We start from the raw sequence: 15,006 nt of genomic DNA on the forward strand, positions 1-15,006 counted from the left end.
GAGCTGCCATGACCAGAGAAGTAGATGTCATGATGACAAGTTAGCATGTTTGGACAAAAGCTATTTTGTTCCCCTCAAGTCACTTTCGGGCTTGTCACACCAAACATGGCCTCGCAAGATACTACACAACATTCACTACTGCACATAACCAACCATAGAAAAAGGCGACTAGCTCGACTTAACTAAACTCACGTTACTTATGCGAAGCTGAATCAGAAAAGACGCATAAAATAGCATTACAAAAAAGGTAGCGCACCACCATCTTCCATTCATAAACATGATTGCATCAAATTATCCACTCAAGTCCCGAAAGATGGAACGAATCCCATTAAATAATAATAAAGGATGTATAAAGCTACAAAATGCATAAAAATGAAAACAAAAATTATACCAAACAAACTACTGAGCTGCCAGGAGTATACAAAAATGGTTGTCATTCACCACAGGATTGATTAGTAGATGACTTCACTTTAGTCCTCACTTTTCTTTTTTTTGCCTTTCTTCTTGCTTGGCATTTCAGGAGATTCTTCCTGCTCTCCCTGCTTCTTTCTCTTTTTCTTCTTCTCTCCTGCATTATCGTCATTCCCATTCTGCAACTCAGCACTCTCAGTTTCCTTCCTTTTCTTCTTCTTATCTTTTTTCACTACTACAGGTTCTGGTTCCTCACCATCAGCTTGCACAGTTGCATCCTCTTCCTTTTTGTCCTTCTTTTTCTTCTTGTCCTTCTTTTCTTTCTTTTTATCAGCAACAGAAGGCTCTTGTGCATCTTCATCAATAGCAGAATCAACCATTTGCCCGATAACTGAATCGGCTGAAGGATTATATGTCTACAAGAAAAATACCAATCAGAACAGACAGAAGGTAAAATCAAATTATTTAACAGTACCAAAAGGAGCAAGAAACAAACCTTGGCTGGGGTTATCAGTCCTCCAGCTCCTTTCTTTCGGTCCTTGTCATATGCTTCTATCTTGGGCTTTCCCTTGGCAGAACCAGCAAAACGACCCAACTCTTTGCCTTCAAGGTTCCTCAATCGTGCTTCAAGCTGCACTAAAACTGGTTAAAAGTCTGAAAGAAAAAAGCAAGAAGCCAAGATTATAACTATACAAAATATAACAAGTACCTTAGCTCTGTTCTCCAATCCCATGGTGTTATCTTGGCCATCTCCAAGAGCATCACACCTAATAGCTAATGCCGTCTTTGCAGCAAGTGACCGAGAAATTTTCCCCTTGAACTTTGGAGCTGCCTGACCAATCAAGGAAGCATGGTATATAAGACCATACTTGGGAGTAGCATGCTTAGTCTTCAGTGCCCTAAAGAGAGCCTTCTCAGCACCAAGAATTTGCACAGTACTACCAGGCTGCTTTGCAAGATTTAATAAGCTACCACCATGGGCAATGAGGCGAGCACCAACAAGCTCCCCAACCATTGCAGTCAAATTGGGTGCAATGGTGTTCATTCTACTCTTCAGATAATCATAGAGTTGCGCCCTGTATTCCGAGAGAGACAAAACCTGGTCACAGAGTTCTCGAATATTTGCCAAATCAAGCTCACCAATTTCAGTTCCCATAGATATCACAGATGCCTCCTTCAGCTCTGCCTCAACTTCCTCTGGCAAAATCTGTGATGATTTAAGATTAAAGAAAAATATTATAAAAAAAACTAGGTAAAAGCATATTTAAACATAAAAATATCAATTGTCTCGATAAGCATTATAGATTTGCTATTAGTAAAAAAACATAAAGGTTGTCTATTGTCCAGAAAGAGAGTAAAAAATCAACATTATATCTGACTGTGAACCACATGTCAGCTAAAGTGCAAAAACCATTAGCAGCATGTCACTGACAAATAATAATTCTACCTCAGAGAAATCCAGGCTAGCTGCATTAACACGATCACCCATCAACTTGACTGCCCTGGCATATAGGATGTTATCCTGTATTATTTTAGTAAGCTCAGGAAAATGCCAACCATACCATTCTCGAACCCTCATGGCATAGGTATTCAACTCTTTATCAAGATCATCTAGTAAACCAATGGCCTGGACAATCATGGTATCCACCTAAAAAAACATCTTGAAGTCAGGAAATAGTTATTAAAAAATATCAGACAAAAACTGGGAGAGAAAAAACAATGAACAATCATTTCATTGGTCAAAATTTCCATTACAGAACTAAATTATATCAAATTCAGTAATTTATAAATATGAATAATATATACAATCTTGCTTGTAAGATCCACCTATGAATGTTCAAAGATTCATCCTATTCCCACTCTAAACAACTGTGTACAGTTAAATGCTTAAACTGCTACTTTGGTATCAGTTAATCAGACATACAACAAAAAGTAGCCAGATAAACCTCCTAAGATATGAACACAAAAAATACTGGTCTTCAATGGGAAACAACACAGGTATGAGGCAAACTATGAAATCTAGATAACTGATCTGGCAATATAATTATTGTAGCAATGATAAAAGTCCCATATGGAACATATTTTCCTCATAAAAAGCATGATCTAAAATAGTTTAAATTGAAATAGAAGGCCAAATAATTGGAAATCGCATACAAGATAAAAAATGACAACTACTAAGAAGTTAAAACAAACAAATACTCTTACTCTTAAGTATGCTACTTTCCTCACGTGATGTGATTTACAAAAATCAAATTCATTACACCACCTTTGGAATAATACCCTGATATCTTTATTCATATCAATCAATAACCAAATTTTGGGAGTATTTCTTTGGTGAATAGCAGAGTAGGATATAGACCTCAACATAATAAAAATCTACAGTGTGGTCAATATACTTAGAATAAGAGTACAATGATAACATCAATTCCTTATAACCATAAAGTCAACGGAAAATACACCTTCTCTGCACTAAACTTCAATTTGTATCTGGATAAGCTGTGAGATAAACCCAAACTCATTGGGGCCATGTCTTGAACAGCTAGACCAGATATGAGTTCAGTTAACTGATTTCTAACACCTCTCATCAACTCCATAACTGCATTGTTGTGAATACAGTCGATTTTCTGAAAGGATCAACAAAATAAATAATCAAGTTAGCTATTAGATAAGTGAAATGTAAACTTTCATATCATAGGTTTATAAGGGAAACTTAGGTGACCCACCAATTTCTCCTTGATCACATTCCCAAGCTTTGAATCTGCCACACCTAGTGTTTCATTTTCACAATGAACACGCAGGAACTTGCGGAGACCCTTGCTAGCTTTTCCATCAATAAGTAAAGTAGCTGCCTCTAGAGCTTCTGAAGTGTTCTCAAATTTAGAAAATGCTTTCAACTTGACCACCTATTTTGCAAAAATCAGGGTTAGCTTCACTAGAAATTAGAAAATTTTACTAAGTACTAGAAAATGGATGAATAAAAATAGATTGACTTAAAATTCCCCAGTATCATATTGCTGATATCAGCAAACCTACAATAAACAAGGAAGAAGGGGTGGGAAGTAGGGCAAAAAAGAGAACCTGTCTAGCAGTATCTGCACTGGAAAAGTTCTTCCACAAGTCCTGTGTAAAGAAGCACATATAAATTAAACTAAGCTTTAGGAAGTGGGAAGGAAACACAGGACATAATTAGCATGTTTCTTGTGAAAGAATCGCATAAATATATAAAACAGCAGCGTTGTGGGAGAATTACGCAAGAGCAACTACTGCATGCTTCAAGAGGACACACATTGTCCGGTCTAGGACACATAACCATGCACACTTTGTTATAATACAAACTCATTTAATTCTAAAATTCAAATACTGAGATATAAGACCCCAGAAATAATTAAAATAAATTGTGGATCATAGCAAATAATTTCAAGCAGTACATTTTTTTAAAAGTGATAGTGCAATGCAACAAGTCATGCTAAGATCCAGGAAATAATCAGAAAATTTCTGAAGGTGCAAACGTTTCAACAATTACAAATTAAGAAAAATCCACTCCTCCATCAGAAACTGAAATGCGACCCAAGTAAAAGAAAGACTAACTGAAAACACTCGACAAGAAAAAACCAACCATGCTAGTTCTATTTTCATAACAAAACGAAGAAAAACAAGAGAAGAGTATTACCTCAACTTTAGAAAGCTTGCCTTCATCCAGCACTTTAAACAGGGCAAAACCCGCGGGTGTTTCAAACAATACGAGCATTTTTCTCTCCCAATAAACCTGAAGAAAAAGCACCAAAACTTCCCATTAATGAAGTCACAAACACCAAAGAAGAAGCACAGAAAGCGTGTAAACGTTAACCCCAACAAAGCAAACACTCATTTTCTAAAAGAGCAAATACACTATCGCATTGATCATCACAACAAGTTAACAGCTATCTAAAAATCCAGAAGCGTAAAATGATGAAACTAGTGCTATGGCTAAGCATGAAAAGAGAGGCGACATATAAAAAGAGAAAAAACCTGAAAAGGGAGGGTTTTAGAGCATAAACCCTAAGCTAGGGTTGAAGAGAGAAGTTACAACACGAAGAAGAGGCGGCAGCGAAACTATTTTGTTTGAGGCAAGAACGATATATAATGGGAGGAGAATGCTATTATTAATGGGCCACGATCATTGTCATAAAGCCCAAGTTTTACTTCACGAATCAATCGGGCCAGACCCAATGACGTCCTCCTCGTTCAAAAAAATAAATATAAAACACAACAAAAATTTATACAGATAAATGAGATTAGGTTTCTTCTTTAATATTTTTTTATGACTGAAGGTTTTGTCTTCTAATGTTTGGAGTTTATTTAAAATCACGTTTCATCGCATAAGATGTATGCCAAATAAGATTTTATTTATTTATTTAGTGAGTGTACTAAATTAAGATTTAAAAATATTTTAAAAAAAAAATCATGTAGTAGTATCTAATTAAGACTTTTAAAAAATATAAATAAGTTTTATCATATTTAATTAGATTTATTTGAATTCTTTTAGGAGGGCAACAATAATGATAATCAATCATGTTTTTTACAACTTTTTAAAAAAATTGGTATAAAAAACATATAAATTTATGATCGATTATTTTTATATTGATAGATTCAAACTCTATTTTACATTGGAAGTCAGATTTTCTTTCTCCCATTTTTTTTTTCATGATTCCATCACATAATTTATTCTCTCGTCGTTTAAGGTCATGCAAACGTTGGTACAATACTTGACCATCTCTTACTTCCAATTTAGCAAACTTTTTCTACAATTAGATAAAAGCTCCTTTTTTTTTTCATTTATCATTTTATTTGGATGACAAATCTTTATCTTCAATATCAGTAGTTAACGAAGACTATAATTTTGAGATTGAAATCACCTATCCCATAATCCTTGTCTCACTTTCTGTTCCATGAATCAGATTTTGCCACGTCACTTTTGCATTCTTATCAAATATTCTAACATTAAAGATTAGATTTTACATTGTTTTTCTGTTCGGCGTCAATTGCCACTGTCTCAAAGCTTTCGGGATGTGTGAACGGTGCCGATTATCACCGCGAGATCTCGTCGACATTGGATATCGCATGGAATTCGATGATCTTTTCGCACATTGTTCAATCTTATTGATGTCAGAAAAAATGTACTATAAGTACTAGAGGAAGACTTTGCCCTTGTCTTTCTTCTTGATTCAGAGGACGAGAGCATTGCGTTGGTGTCTTTGGTCCAATAGAGTTTAGCGCCAAGAAAGGTTTCCTGCAAGGTGGAGGAAAATGTCATGCGGATTGGGGTTGGAGAAGAGATAGTGTGGCTTTTGCGGTAGAGTTTATTTTCTTGGGAATGGGATTTTGAAGGATGGGTGAAGGTGGAGGCATTTTTGAAGCAGAAACAAAAAAACAAAGGAGAAAGATTGGGCGTAAAAGGAAGAGAACACAATAACTTTACGACGTTAAAATATTAAATAGGAATGAAAATCTGACATGGTTTTTTAAGTAATTAATGTTGCGAAATATGATTCGTGGGAACAGGAAGGGAGACTGAGACTAGAAGACATGAGATTTCAATCCATAATTTTGAGTCTATTATTGGACTAATATGTCTTTAAGTATGTGGAGAAATACCACTTAAGATTTATTTTTTTAGGGAAAAATGCTAGTTAAGATAAAAAAATATGTTAAAATCAATTAGTTATCTAAAATTAGAAAAATTGTATTATTTTTTTTATCAAAACCTTATTATTTCTTTCTTATCTTTGTTGTAAATCTTGTTTTCTAAAAATTCATGAAAAATACTTATTATAAAATTTTTTCTAAAAAATATTGTAAGTCATTATATTCTTACTTATTCTTTTAAAATTCTTACTCCATACTTTTTCTTATGTAGAAATAGTCTTTCAAACATTCCAATCCAATGCACTCCCTCGGAGAAGAATCTTACAGTCCATGAACCTGTTTATCTTTTGTTCATATGCAAGACAAGAACTAAAAGAAGCATGATTCATACATGCTATCCTAAAATTCCAGCCTTCCCCCAGCCGAGAACCCCCACTCTTGTGACAATTTTTGTTTAAAATTTGTGCCAAATTTTAAATTGTCTATTTTATGGTGACTTGTAGGATGAATTATCTTGTGGGTGGTTTCATTGATAACCACCTAAAACCTAAAATGACCTGTAATAGTAGATCATTTTGGCTTGTTAGTAATAATTTCAAATTTATTTTTTAGTTCCTGTAACTTTCGATTTTTTCATTATTCCTCTTCGTCAAATCTGAGTTTGTTTTCCTTCTCACCGTATCACTTTTCAAGAAAACGTTAAAACGGGTCATTATTCCTCTATTTTATTACTCTTCTTAAATAAAATGTACCGGAAGCATTAGTGAAATATTCTTCCTCTAGTCTAGCTTATTAAAATTAAAGATTACAAAAAGAAAGAGACTTAAACATTTAAAACTTTGGTCTTAGCGAAAAATCAGATAAAAGCAAAAGGGGGGTGGTCATTTGCTTTGATCAGTTTCTGCAGAGAGGAAGTGGCAACATCCTTGCTCTTCCATTTGCTGACATAGAGCAAGGATTCAAATTGCAGTAATGTTGTTCAACCTAACAGGCGCTTCCTTACCTGCAAGGACACCAATAACTACATATAAGTCTTGATAGTATAACCTTTTATTTTATGTAAAAGTTAAAATTCTAATTGAAATGAATGGAAGAACTAAGGACTGTAACGCAATAAACATGCATGCCTCAGGCAGTTTCTGCCGGAAAATGACATCAAGCCGTGCATCAAGGGTGTTTTCCAACACAATCTTCCCATCCTCCGAGGCCAATACTACTCCTCCAGAGCTTTATTGAAACAAGTTACACAAAAAACCAAGTCATTTAAGTTGAGTTAGGTGTTAGTATAATAATATTGTTAGTAATAACAACCTAAATTCTAAAGAGAATAACACCCACAAACATCGGTTTTGTTGCGCTCCATTCTACTACTCTCAAACATCTCTTCGTTCATAACATGAGTCATGCACAACAACTATTATCTTATTTTTATCAAAAAATAAGTTGATATGCAAATTGGTTTTAAAACATGACCTCGATAAGCATATAGTGATTAGAATAAATCTTTGCTTAAAATATGACAATGTTAATTAAGTCATGAGATAAAATGACATTATGAGTATGAAAATATGAGGCAAATTTCTCAAAAGAGGTTTGTTTTACAAACTAGTTTTGCAAATGGGACTTTTTTCAAACTATTTTCTGCATGGTGTCATTTTTTACGTAAAAGCTATGCAAATCGCAAAAGGCATTAACAAGTTCGAACTGAGAGTGACACATGCACTGGTCTCGCCAATTTGAGTTGAGTTACAGTTCCATGGGATTGCAGTGCTCTCTACACAAGCATGTCACGTGATCACCGCCTCTAATTGCCATGCCGGCACTTGTGCACCTGCATGCATGTGAAACACTAAAAAAACTTTGCATCTAGAGATTCGGGTAGCAGAAAAGCAATCATGAAACTAGTATGCTTAATTATATTATACACATGCAACTTACTTTATCAAAAGATTAATAAAATATATTTTTAATTCCTATAATGTCAATAAAATTTATTAGTATCATTCCTCGTGTTTTGGATTTGATTAATTTACTCTCTAAATTTTGGAAAAATAATAATTTATGTGTTCTTTAATTATCCCAAACAATTTTTATCGTGAGGAAAAATGAAAACTACTCTATTTTATAAACTTCTAATACTTAAATTGATTAAAATTAAAGTTTGGAGACTAAAACTAAATTTTAACGAAAGTTCCAAAATTGGAAACATACTTTATCCTTATTAAAATTATGAACTTAATAAAGAGACATGCAAGTGGAACCAGCAGTGCATGGAACTGTGCAACCACAACTCACCAGTTGCATGGAACTTAATAAAGAGACTAAGCTCAACTCGCCAGTCAAACTGGCGAGTCCCATGGAGCTCAGATCGCCTGTTACACTAACGAGACCAGTGCCACGTGTCACCCCAGCCTGAACTCGCCAATGTCTTTTACGATTTGCATGACTTTTACGTAAAAAATGACACCATACAGAAAATAGTTTAAAAAGAGCCTCATTTATAGAAATAGTTTGTAAAACAAACCCCTTTTGAGAAATTTGTCCAAATATGACATTGTCATGAAATTGATGGTATATCCAAAGGTAGCACACATAACTCAACTGCTAGTTTAAAGGTGAAATTAACCAAAGGAGTTACCAATAAGGTTCATGGGAATCAACGGCGCCGTTCTTAGGCGGTGGTGGGAGGTAAACACGATCATCAAGGGAAATCTTAGGGGATTGCATACTGGCTTTCTCTGAGTATTCTTTTTTGGCTTCCTCTATCAATGACTCAACTAGCTTACGGTCACTCTCTCTGCATCTTAATAACACTGATGGTTCCCTCAAGCGTAGTAAACCCTACAACATGCGCAAGAAAATCAAGTGTTTGTTTTTTAAATAAATAAATATTGCATGTCAATCATCATTCATCAGCTCATTAATCTCAATCGCAGGCTTTAGTTCCCGTGTGCTTCAAGACTGAAACTGAAATTTAGATTAGGACATAATAACAACAACATAATGTTATGTTACCTCACTAGGTGAGGTCGCTATATGAATCACGCCACATCATCTGGTTCGGTAATAGACCAAATCTCCATCGATATTATTTAACATAGAATCTCTCAATATCTTTCTTCAAATTGTGTTGTGCAAAAAATAATTTTGCATGCACACAAATGATAGCATCATCGTTATGCATCAAATACCTGAACAATCATGTCTTTGAGGAGTTTCTTGTATACTTTCTTGTCATTTGAGACACGTAAAAGCCCCTTTTTAGCAGCGTCCTTCATAGAACCCATCGCGTCATCTTGTGCTTGAAGCACTTTTATTCGGGCTGCATTCAGCTGTGTTGAGTATTCACTGCTCACAAATAAACGAGTTTCGTAAAACATTTCTAAATTATTTTTAGTATGAAAACGAAACACAAACTTACATCTTTCTTCTAACGTCAATTTGTTTGGCTTTTCGTTCGTATTCTTGCCTGATCTTTCTTTTTTCAGCTTCTAGCAATTGCAGTTTCTCAATATTGAATTCCTATAATGAATCAGAGTAATAAAAGAAATCAAATTTCCTAAGGATAAATAAATCATCATCTCACTGTTGATATTATTGAAGGTAGAAAATGTTCAAAATTATAAAATAAATATTCATATATGCCTCTTCAGCAGCAACAGATATTTCATTAGCTTTCTCTTCAGCCTCTTGACGGATGAACCTGATCATCTGCTGGATCTGCCTTGACACATCTGCGTCCTTCATATTTCCTTTTTCTTTTGTTTACTGACACAACTTACAAAGATACGTAAATACAATCTCTGTTTTATTTTATTGATAATTTCTCAGACAATGATAACAAAAACGAGATAGAAAAGAAAATGTGGCATTTTTGTCACCTATATAATCAATTGTCTTCTCCAAACTCAGCTGCTGGAAGGGGAAATGGAAGTGTAACCAATCTGTTTCCTTATAAAACAATTGCAAGTTTTTTTTTGTGTAACTACGTTTTAGTTTAATGTGTGCTATAATAAATAACAAGTGGAAATTTTCAAATGAGAGAAAAAAAAAAAACACCTACAAAGCTAATAATTAGCCTTCATCCGCTGATTTAGTCAGTTGAGATAAATATCATCAAAGCATTGATTTCGGTCTGTTAAGGGATTGGATCTTGAACTAACACATCCTATTTTTGGAAATTTGAACTAGCAAAATAAGGACAAAAGAAATTGAAGACGAAAGTAATTAACTCAAGACAAGATCCACCTATCAGATAATTATCCTGATATATTTTTTTTTCTCCACAAAAAAAGCAGTAAATTGCAGGGCTACATGAGTTGCCACATCAATTTTACTAGGAATTTTTTGTAATTTTACCTTAATTTGATTATGCTTTACATTACCTCCTTCTTAGTCCTTACTTTCCTAAATGGGATGAGCTTACCAATTTTATTAATGATGGCGTAATTTATTCAACTCTAATGACTTTTGTAAAATGCTACTAGAAAGCTCGCATGGTTTTGAATGAGAAACGTACTCATGATAAGAGTATTTATTATCTTCATCACGGAATATAAAGCCCAGTAAAAAAAAAAGGTGATGGATCAACCTTGATAATATACATCGGATAAATACATATACCATTATGGCACTGTGTGGTTCAAATAAAATAAGATTAAATACACACATGTACACCAAAAAATATAAATGAATGGAACCCAAAATAAATTCACTGCCATAACATGAATCATAGTGATACACTTTGTATCAGAAATAACTTGATTGAACTAGTAGCAGCTCCAGCACTGCCAAAACTTTTGCAACTGTTGACTTCAATGTAGAATCACTCCTCTGTGCCATTTCAATAAGAACCACCTGTGCCAATTCTCCATATTTCATTCTGTGTTCTTCAACCCTGAATATTCTCTCCAACATCCAAAGCGCTTTTTCTTGAACCTTCACATCACCTGCTTCTAATACATTTACAATAGCTTGTACACCTGACAATTTGGCTATGCAATTGGCACCACCTTCCCAGATTTCATCTTGCAATAGAGTTGAAAGGGCATTCAAAGCGGCTTCCACTGCTTCCCAATCCTTATCTTCCAATATTTGGATAAGGGGAGAAACAGCACCTGCCTTGATCAGACAAAACGTGCTGCTAACAAAGCAATAACCATCATGAACTTCACAATATGCATCCACTGAGGGAGCAACACACAACCACCTCGACTTCCTAGACCGCCTAAGAGATGGAGAATTCTGCGATAGTTGACCGAGAGCGGTTGCAGCTTTGAGTTTTGTGATTGCTGAACCACTTGAGAGCAGTTTTACAAGCAAAGCAATCACCCCATGTTTTGCTGAAAGAAGTTGCAGTTTCTTGTCAGAGGAGCTTGTGAACCGGATTGCAATGCCTGCAATACTCTCCATTAAGATACTTTTTGCAGGTGAGTTACTTCCTGTGCCTAAATCCATAATGGATACCAAAATCGGCAACAAATTCGCTCTCTTCAGTGCATCTGTCACTTTTTTATCACTAACAGGAAGGTTACTCAGTATGCCAACAGCAGCAGCCTTTTCACTATCTGATGTTGATGATAAGACAATGTTAACAATATAAAAAAGATGAGTTTCATCAAAATGTGCAGTCGACTCATCTGTTAGATCTTCCGAGAGAGTATACAGCAAATTCAATGCCTTGCTCCTTATTTTCATTTTTGTTTCCTTCAAAAGGGGTAAAATTAGTTGAAGTGCACCTTTTTCCTTCATTTTTCTTCTCTCTTTGGAAGCACAAGGAAGGGAAGCAATGCTATTTAGAGCTTCTAATAGATGACCTTGAATCACAGGGCTGGAAAGATTCAAAAGTGAGAGAATCTGCTGAGCCACACCTAGATTGACAAGAACAGTTTCTGACTCTGCAATTCTTGCAAGAATAGCTGATGCAGGCTCCCGTAGAGTCATGAGCACAGATGTTACAGAGAAAAGAAGTTGCAGCAGAGATCCTACAATTCCAGTTCCAATCAAACGCCGCACATTTTCTGTCAAGCTGGAAAGATTTTGCAGTGCATTTAGAGCTGATAACTTGGACTCAAGTTTCCCAGAATTGAACATTCTCACAAGGGGCTCAATTGCCCCATCTTGTCCAAGGGTAAGTTTGCTATGATCAGTGAGCACCAGCCTGGAAAGTGTTGTTGCCATGAGAATCTTGGTCATGTCACAACCTGCTTTAACACGGGTTGAAATTTTCAAGTTAAGGGAATGCAGAGAAATTTACTTAAGTTCTGGTTATTGTCTCATCTATAAACTACATACTTAACAAACTAAAGATGAAAGCAATTGGTCCATTAGGATGCCACACTCGTTGATTAATGTAATATTGATTAACTAGTTTATTTAAATTACAGTCAATGCTGCTTTTAAATTCAAATAGGTTACACAACTTAAATATTTCATTGATGCCATTTCTTAGGAGTTATGTCAGGTTTTTTTACTTCCTGCCAATTGAATTATAAGGTAAGCTGTAGCAACAATTTTGCAGTTTTAATATTAGATTTAGAATTCAGATGGTCAACTATCCTTATTTTTATGTTGGATCAATTTTGATTTCTCATTGCAACATTTGAAGAGACTTGAAATTAGTCAACACATTCACAGTATTGAACCAATTAGCTGCAATCCATTTTATTCATTTCAACAAAATTCGTTCCCACGATGTATTGCACAGATCTAAACACTGGTTATCATACAAAATAAATTTGTGAGAACTCCATGTGTGTAGCATTTAGATGGAAGAAAACACCTACTTTTGCTAGATGGCTGAATGCAAAGAAATAGAAAGCCAAGAGTAAGAAAATAAGGCTAAATTAAAACTAACTGTAAATTATATTATCCTAAATAAACCCTCTGCATATTATGATGTTCATTTATCAGTCATACCTCCCTGTATTGGTACATGCACTCAATATATTTACAAGCGGCCATTAATGCCATAGAACTTTTAGTGGGCTGCTTTGGTAAAACAGGTGCTAAATTTCTAATTTCTACAAAATCTACCAACTATACTACTCAAATCACTTGTATTAACATTATCAATGGATGCTTCATATCATAAGAGCAAAGTGTTGAAAAATGATGCATCACCTTTATTCAAATACTGCACTAGCGGCCCAAAGTAACCAGCCTCGGCCATAAGAAGTGCATTTTGAGTATTATTTGATAGTATATCCAACAACTTTGCTGCATCACGTGAAGAAACAGGGTCAACTCCATTAAGGATAGAAACTAACATAACAATACACCCCTGAATTCTCCCAATCTTCCGTCTAACTGCAGGAAGGGCAGAGAGTTCTAGCAACAGACCCACTGCTTCCCTCCTCTCTTCAGTGTCTCTTGTAAGAGATTTCACCACTGCTGATAATAACTCAATATTTGTCATCTTCTCCTGCATAGTACTATTTCATATTGTAAGATAAGTAACAACTAGAAGTGCTGTGGCTTTAGACCAACAAGTATAAGAAACACTACCTTACTTGCAGGACTTTACCTTCATCTCATCATTTCGCATAGCAATACTTCTTAGCAATTGAATGATTGTCAACCTATTGCCTGCCTTAGACGAAAATGGACGGTTAAAAAGAATGGAAACAGCAGCTTCCACATTAATTAAACCGCTATCCAGTTTTCCACCCCTGATGAACTTTTTTAGCCTTAAGAGTGCAACTGCAAATTCCTCGGCATCACCATTCTTAAGCTGTAGTAAAACATCATCACTAGTAACATCAATTATCTCCTCTTCTATTTCCCCTCCCTCCTTCGCTTCATTGACAAATCTTGATATCGAACTTGAAGTTGGACTCATATTCCCACCAAATCTCGCATTCATCAGCTGTTTTTGCAATGTGCCAATCTTTTCTCTAAAATCTATGGACACTTCAAGGCTGGCCACAAGCAGCATGCCTAATGATCGACCGAGATCATGCGCTATGTCCTCAATTCGCTTGTTGCGCTCTTTCAAAGAGGAGCTTCTGATCAAAGCTTTAGCTCGGGTAAGCTCATTCATAAGAGATTCCAAGGACTTTCTGATAGCTGGCTTGTCTATGATTGTGCATTTGTCTCTCAGATCATTGAAGATTGGAGCAAATTTCTCAACCAACATAGCAAACTCAGTAAAAGCATCCTCTATATCAATTTCAGGATTCTTAGAAAACAAAGCAACCTCATCAGCCAGGACTATTAACTCTGACAGAAACTCAGAAAAGTCTCTCTTTTCCTTCATATTTATCTATGAGACCTGTAACTTTGGGAGAAAAAAAAAACTATTTAGTTACAAAAGAAAACAAAACTAAACTACAATTGACAGATAAATAACAGATGATAAGAAGTGATTGTTGATTAGAAACAAAAAGAAAAACATAGTAGAAGCAGTACAAGAAAGAAAGTGAATAGAACCTGCCGAGCAAACGCAAGGATGGCTAAGAAAAATGATTGTCTAAACCCCACATGTCTGAAGATAAGAAGTTTCAGAAATCCAAAGCAACAAGTTAAGAGTAAGACCAGCCCACTTCTTTTTTTTTTTTCCAACGGTAGGTCTGGAAAGGTAAGAGTTTGGAAATTGAGGTTTGGAATATAGTAAGGAGGAGTCATTCTCAGATGGGGATGACCCATTAAAATAAAAATAATCATATGGTTATCAATTATCAATCATGCTTTGCTCTTCTCTTCCCACTGATGAAAAGAAAGACCAAGTCAAAAATTCAAAATCAATTAACTTTTTCTTTCCAAGGATTGCATTGTACATTTATACAGTGATTGTCTCTCTCTACACTGTATTAGTCTCCGTCTTTGTTCATTTCTTGAGCTTCGTCCATTTGCTTGGACGTCCTTATCCTTGATTTCAGTTCCATTTGCAACCATTTTTTTTTCCTTCGGCTTTGAACGAGGAAACATGTGTCCTTCCTCAGCCACGTATTTGATTCAGAAAGTGTTATT

General features: G+C 35.2%; 3 protein-coding genes across 5 annotated transcripts; all 3 read right to left on the reverse strand.

Moving 5' to 3' along the window:
- Positions 1-212: 212 nt before the first annotated feature.
- On the reverse strand, positions 213-4,514 carry LOC114376166 (probable nucleolar protein 5-2). The gene is made up of 9 exons (XM_028334133.1): positions 4,420-4,514; positions 4,082-4,177; positions 3,490-3,531; positions 3,135-3,314; positions 2,871-3,035; positions 1,859-2,059; positions 1,121-1,618; positions 908-1,042; positions 213-827 (listed from the first exon to the last, which is right to left on the reverse strand). Exons 2-9 carry the CDS (start codon positions 4,157-4,159, stop codon positions 471-473), a joined length of 1,656 nt encoding a protein of 551 aa, XP_028189934.1. The 5' UTR covers positions 4,160-4,177; positions 4,420-4,514; the 3' UTR covers positions 213-470.
- A 2,501-nt stretch (positions 4,515-7,015) lies between these two features.
- Positions 7,016-9,929, reverse strand: LOC114376990 (V-type proton ATPase subunit E2-like). The gene is made up of 6 exons (XM_028335344.1): positions 9,682-9,929; positions 9,458-9,558; positions 9,228-9,384; positions 8,675-8,877; positions 7,164-7,263; positions 7,016-7,039 (listed from the first exon to the last, which is right to left on the reverse strand). The coding sequence occupies exons 1-6, from the start codon at positions 9,781-9,783 to the stop codon at positions 7,016-7,018; spliced, it is 687 nt and encodes a 228-aa protein (XP_028191145.1). The 5' UTR covers positions 9,784-9,929.
- Positions 9,930-10,602: 673 nt separating this feature from the next.
- LOC114377656 (U-box domain-containing protein 44-like) lies at positions 10,603-14,715 on the reverse strand. 3 transcript variants are annotated; one of them, XM_028336274.1, is made up of 4 exons: positions 14,467-14,715; positions 13,548-14,308; positions 13,159-13,469; positions 10,603-12,239 (listed from the first exon to the last, which is right to left on the reverse strand). In XM_028336274.1, the coding sequence occupies exons 2-4, from the start codon at positions 14,291-14,293 to the stop codon at positions 10,786-10,788; spliced, it is 2,511 nt and encodes an 836-aa protein (XP_028192075.1). In that variant the 5' UTR covers positions 14,294-14,308; positions 14,467-14,715; the 3' UTR covers positions 10,603-10,785. The 3 variants fall into 3 exon arrangements, with proteins under 3 accessions (XP_028192075.1, XP_028192074.1, XP_028192076.1); XM_028336273.1 differs by having other exon boundaries at positions 13,548-14,314; XM_028336275.1 differs by having other exon boundaries at positions 13,159-13,459; positions 13,562-14,314; positions 14,467-14,713.
- Between the last annotated feature and the right edge of the window lie 291 nt (positions 14,716-15,006).

Source organism: Glycine soja, chromosome 11, assembly GCF_004193775.1.
Source record: "Glycine soja cultivar W05 chromosome 11, ASM419377v2, whole genome shotgun sequence".
NCBI lineage: Eukaryota > Viridiplantae > Streptophyta > Magnoliopsida > Fabales > Fabaceae > Glycine > Glycine soja.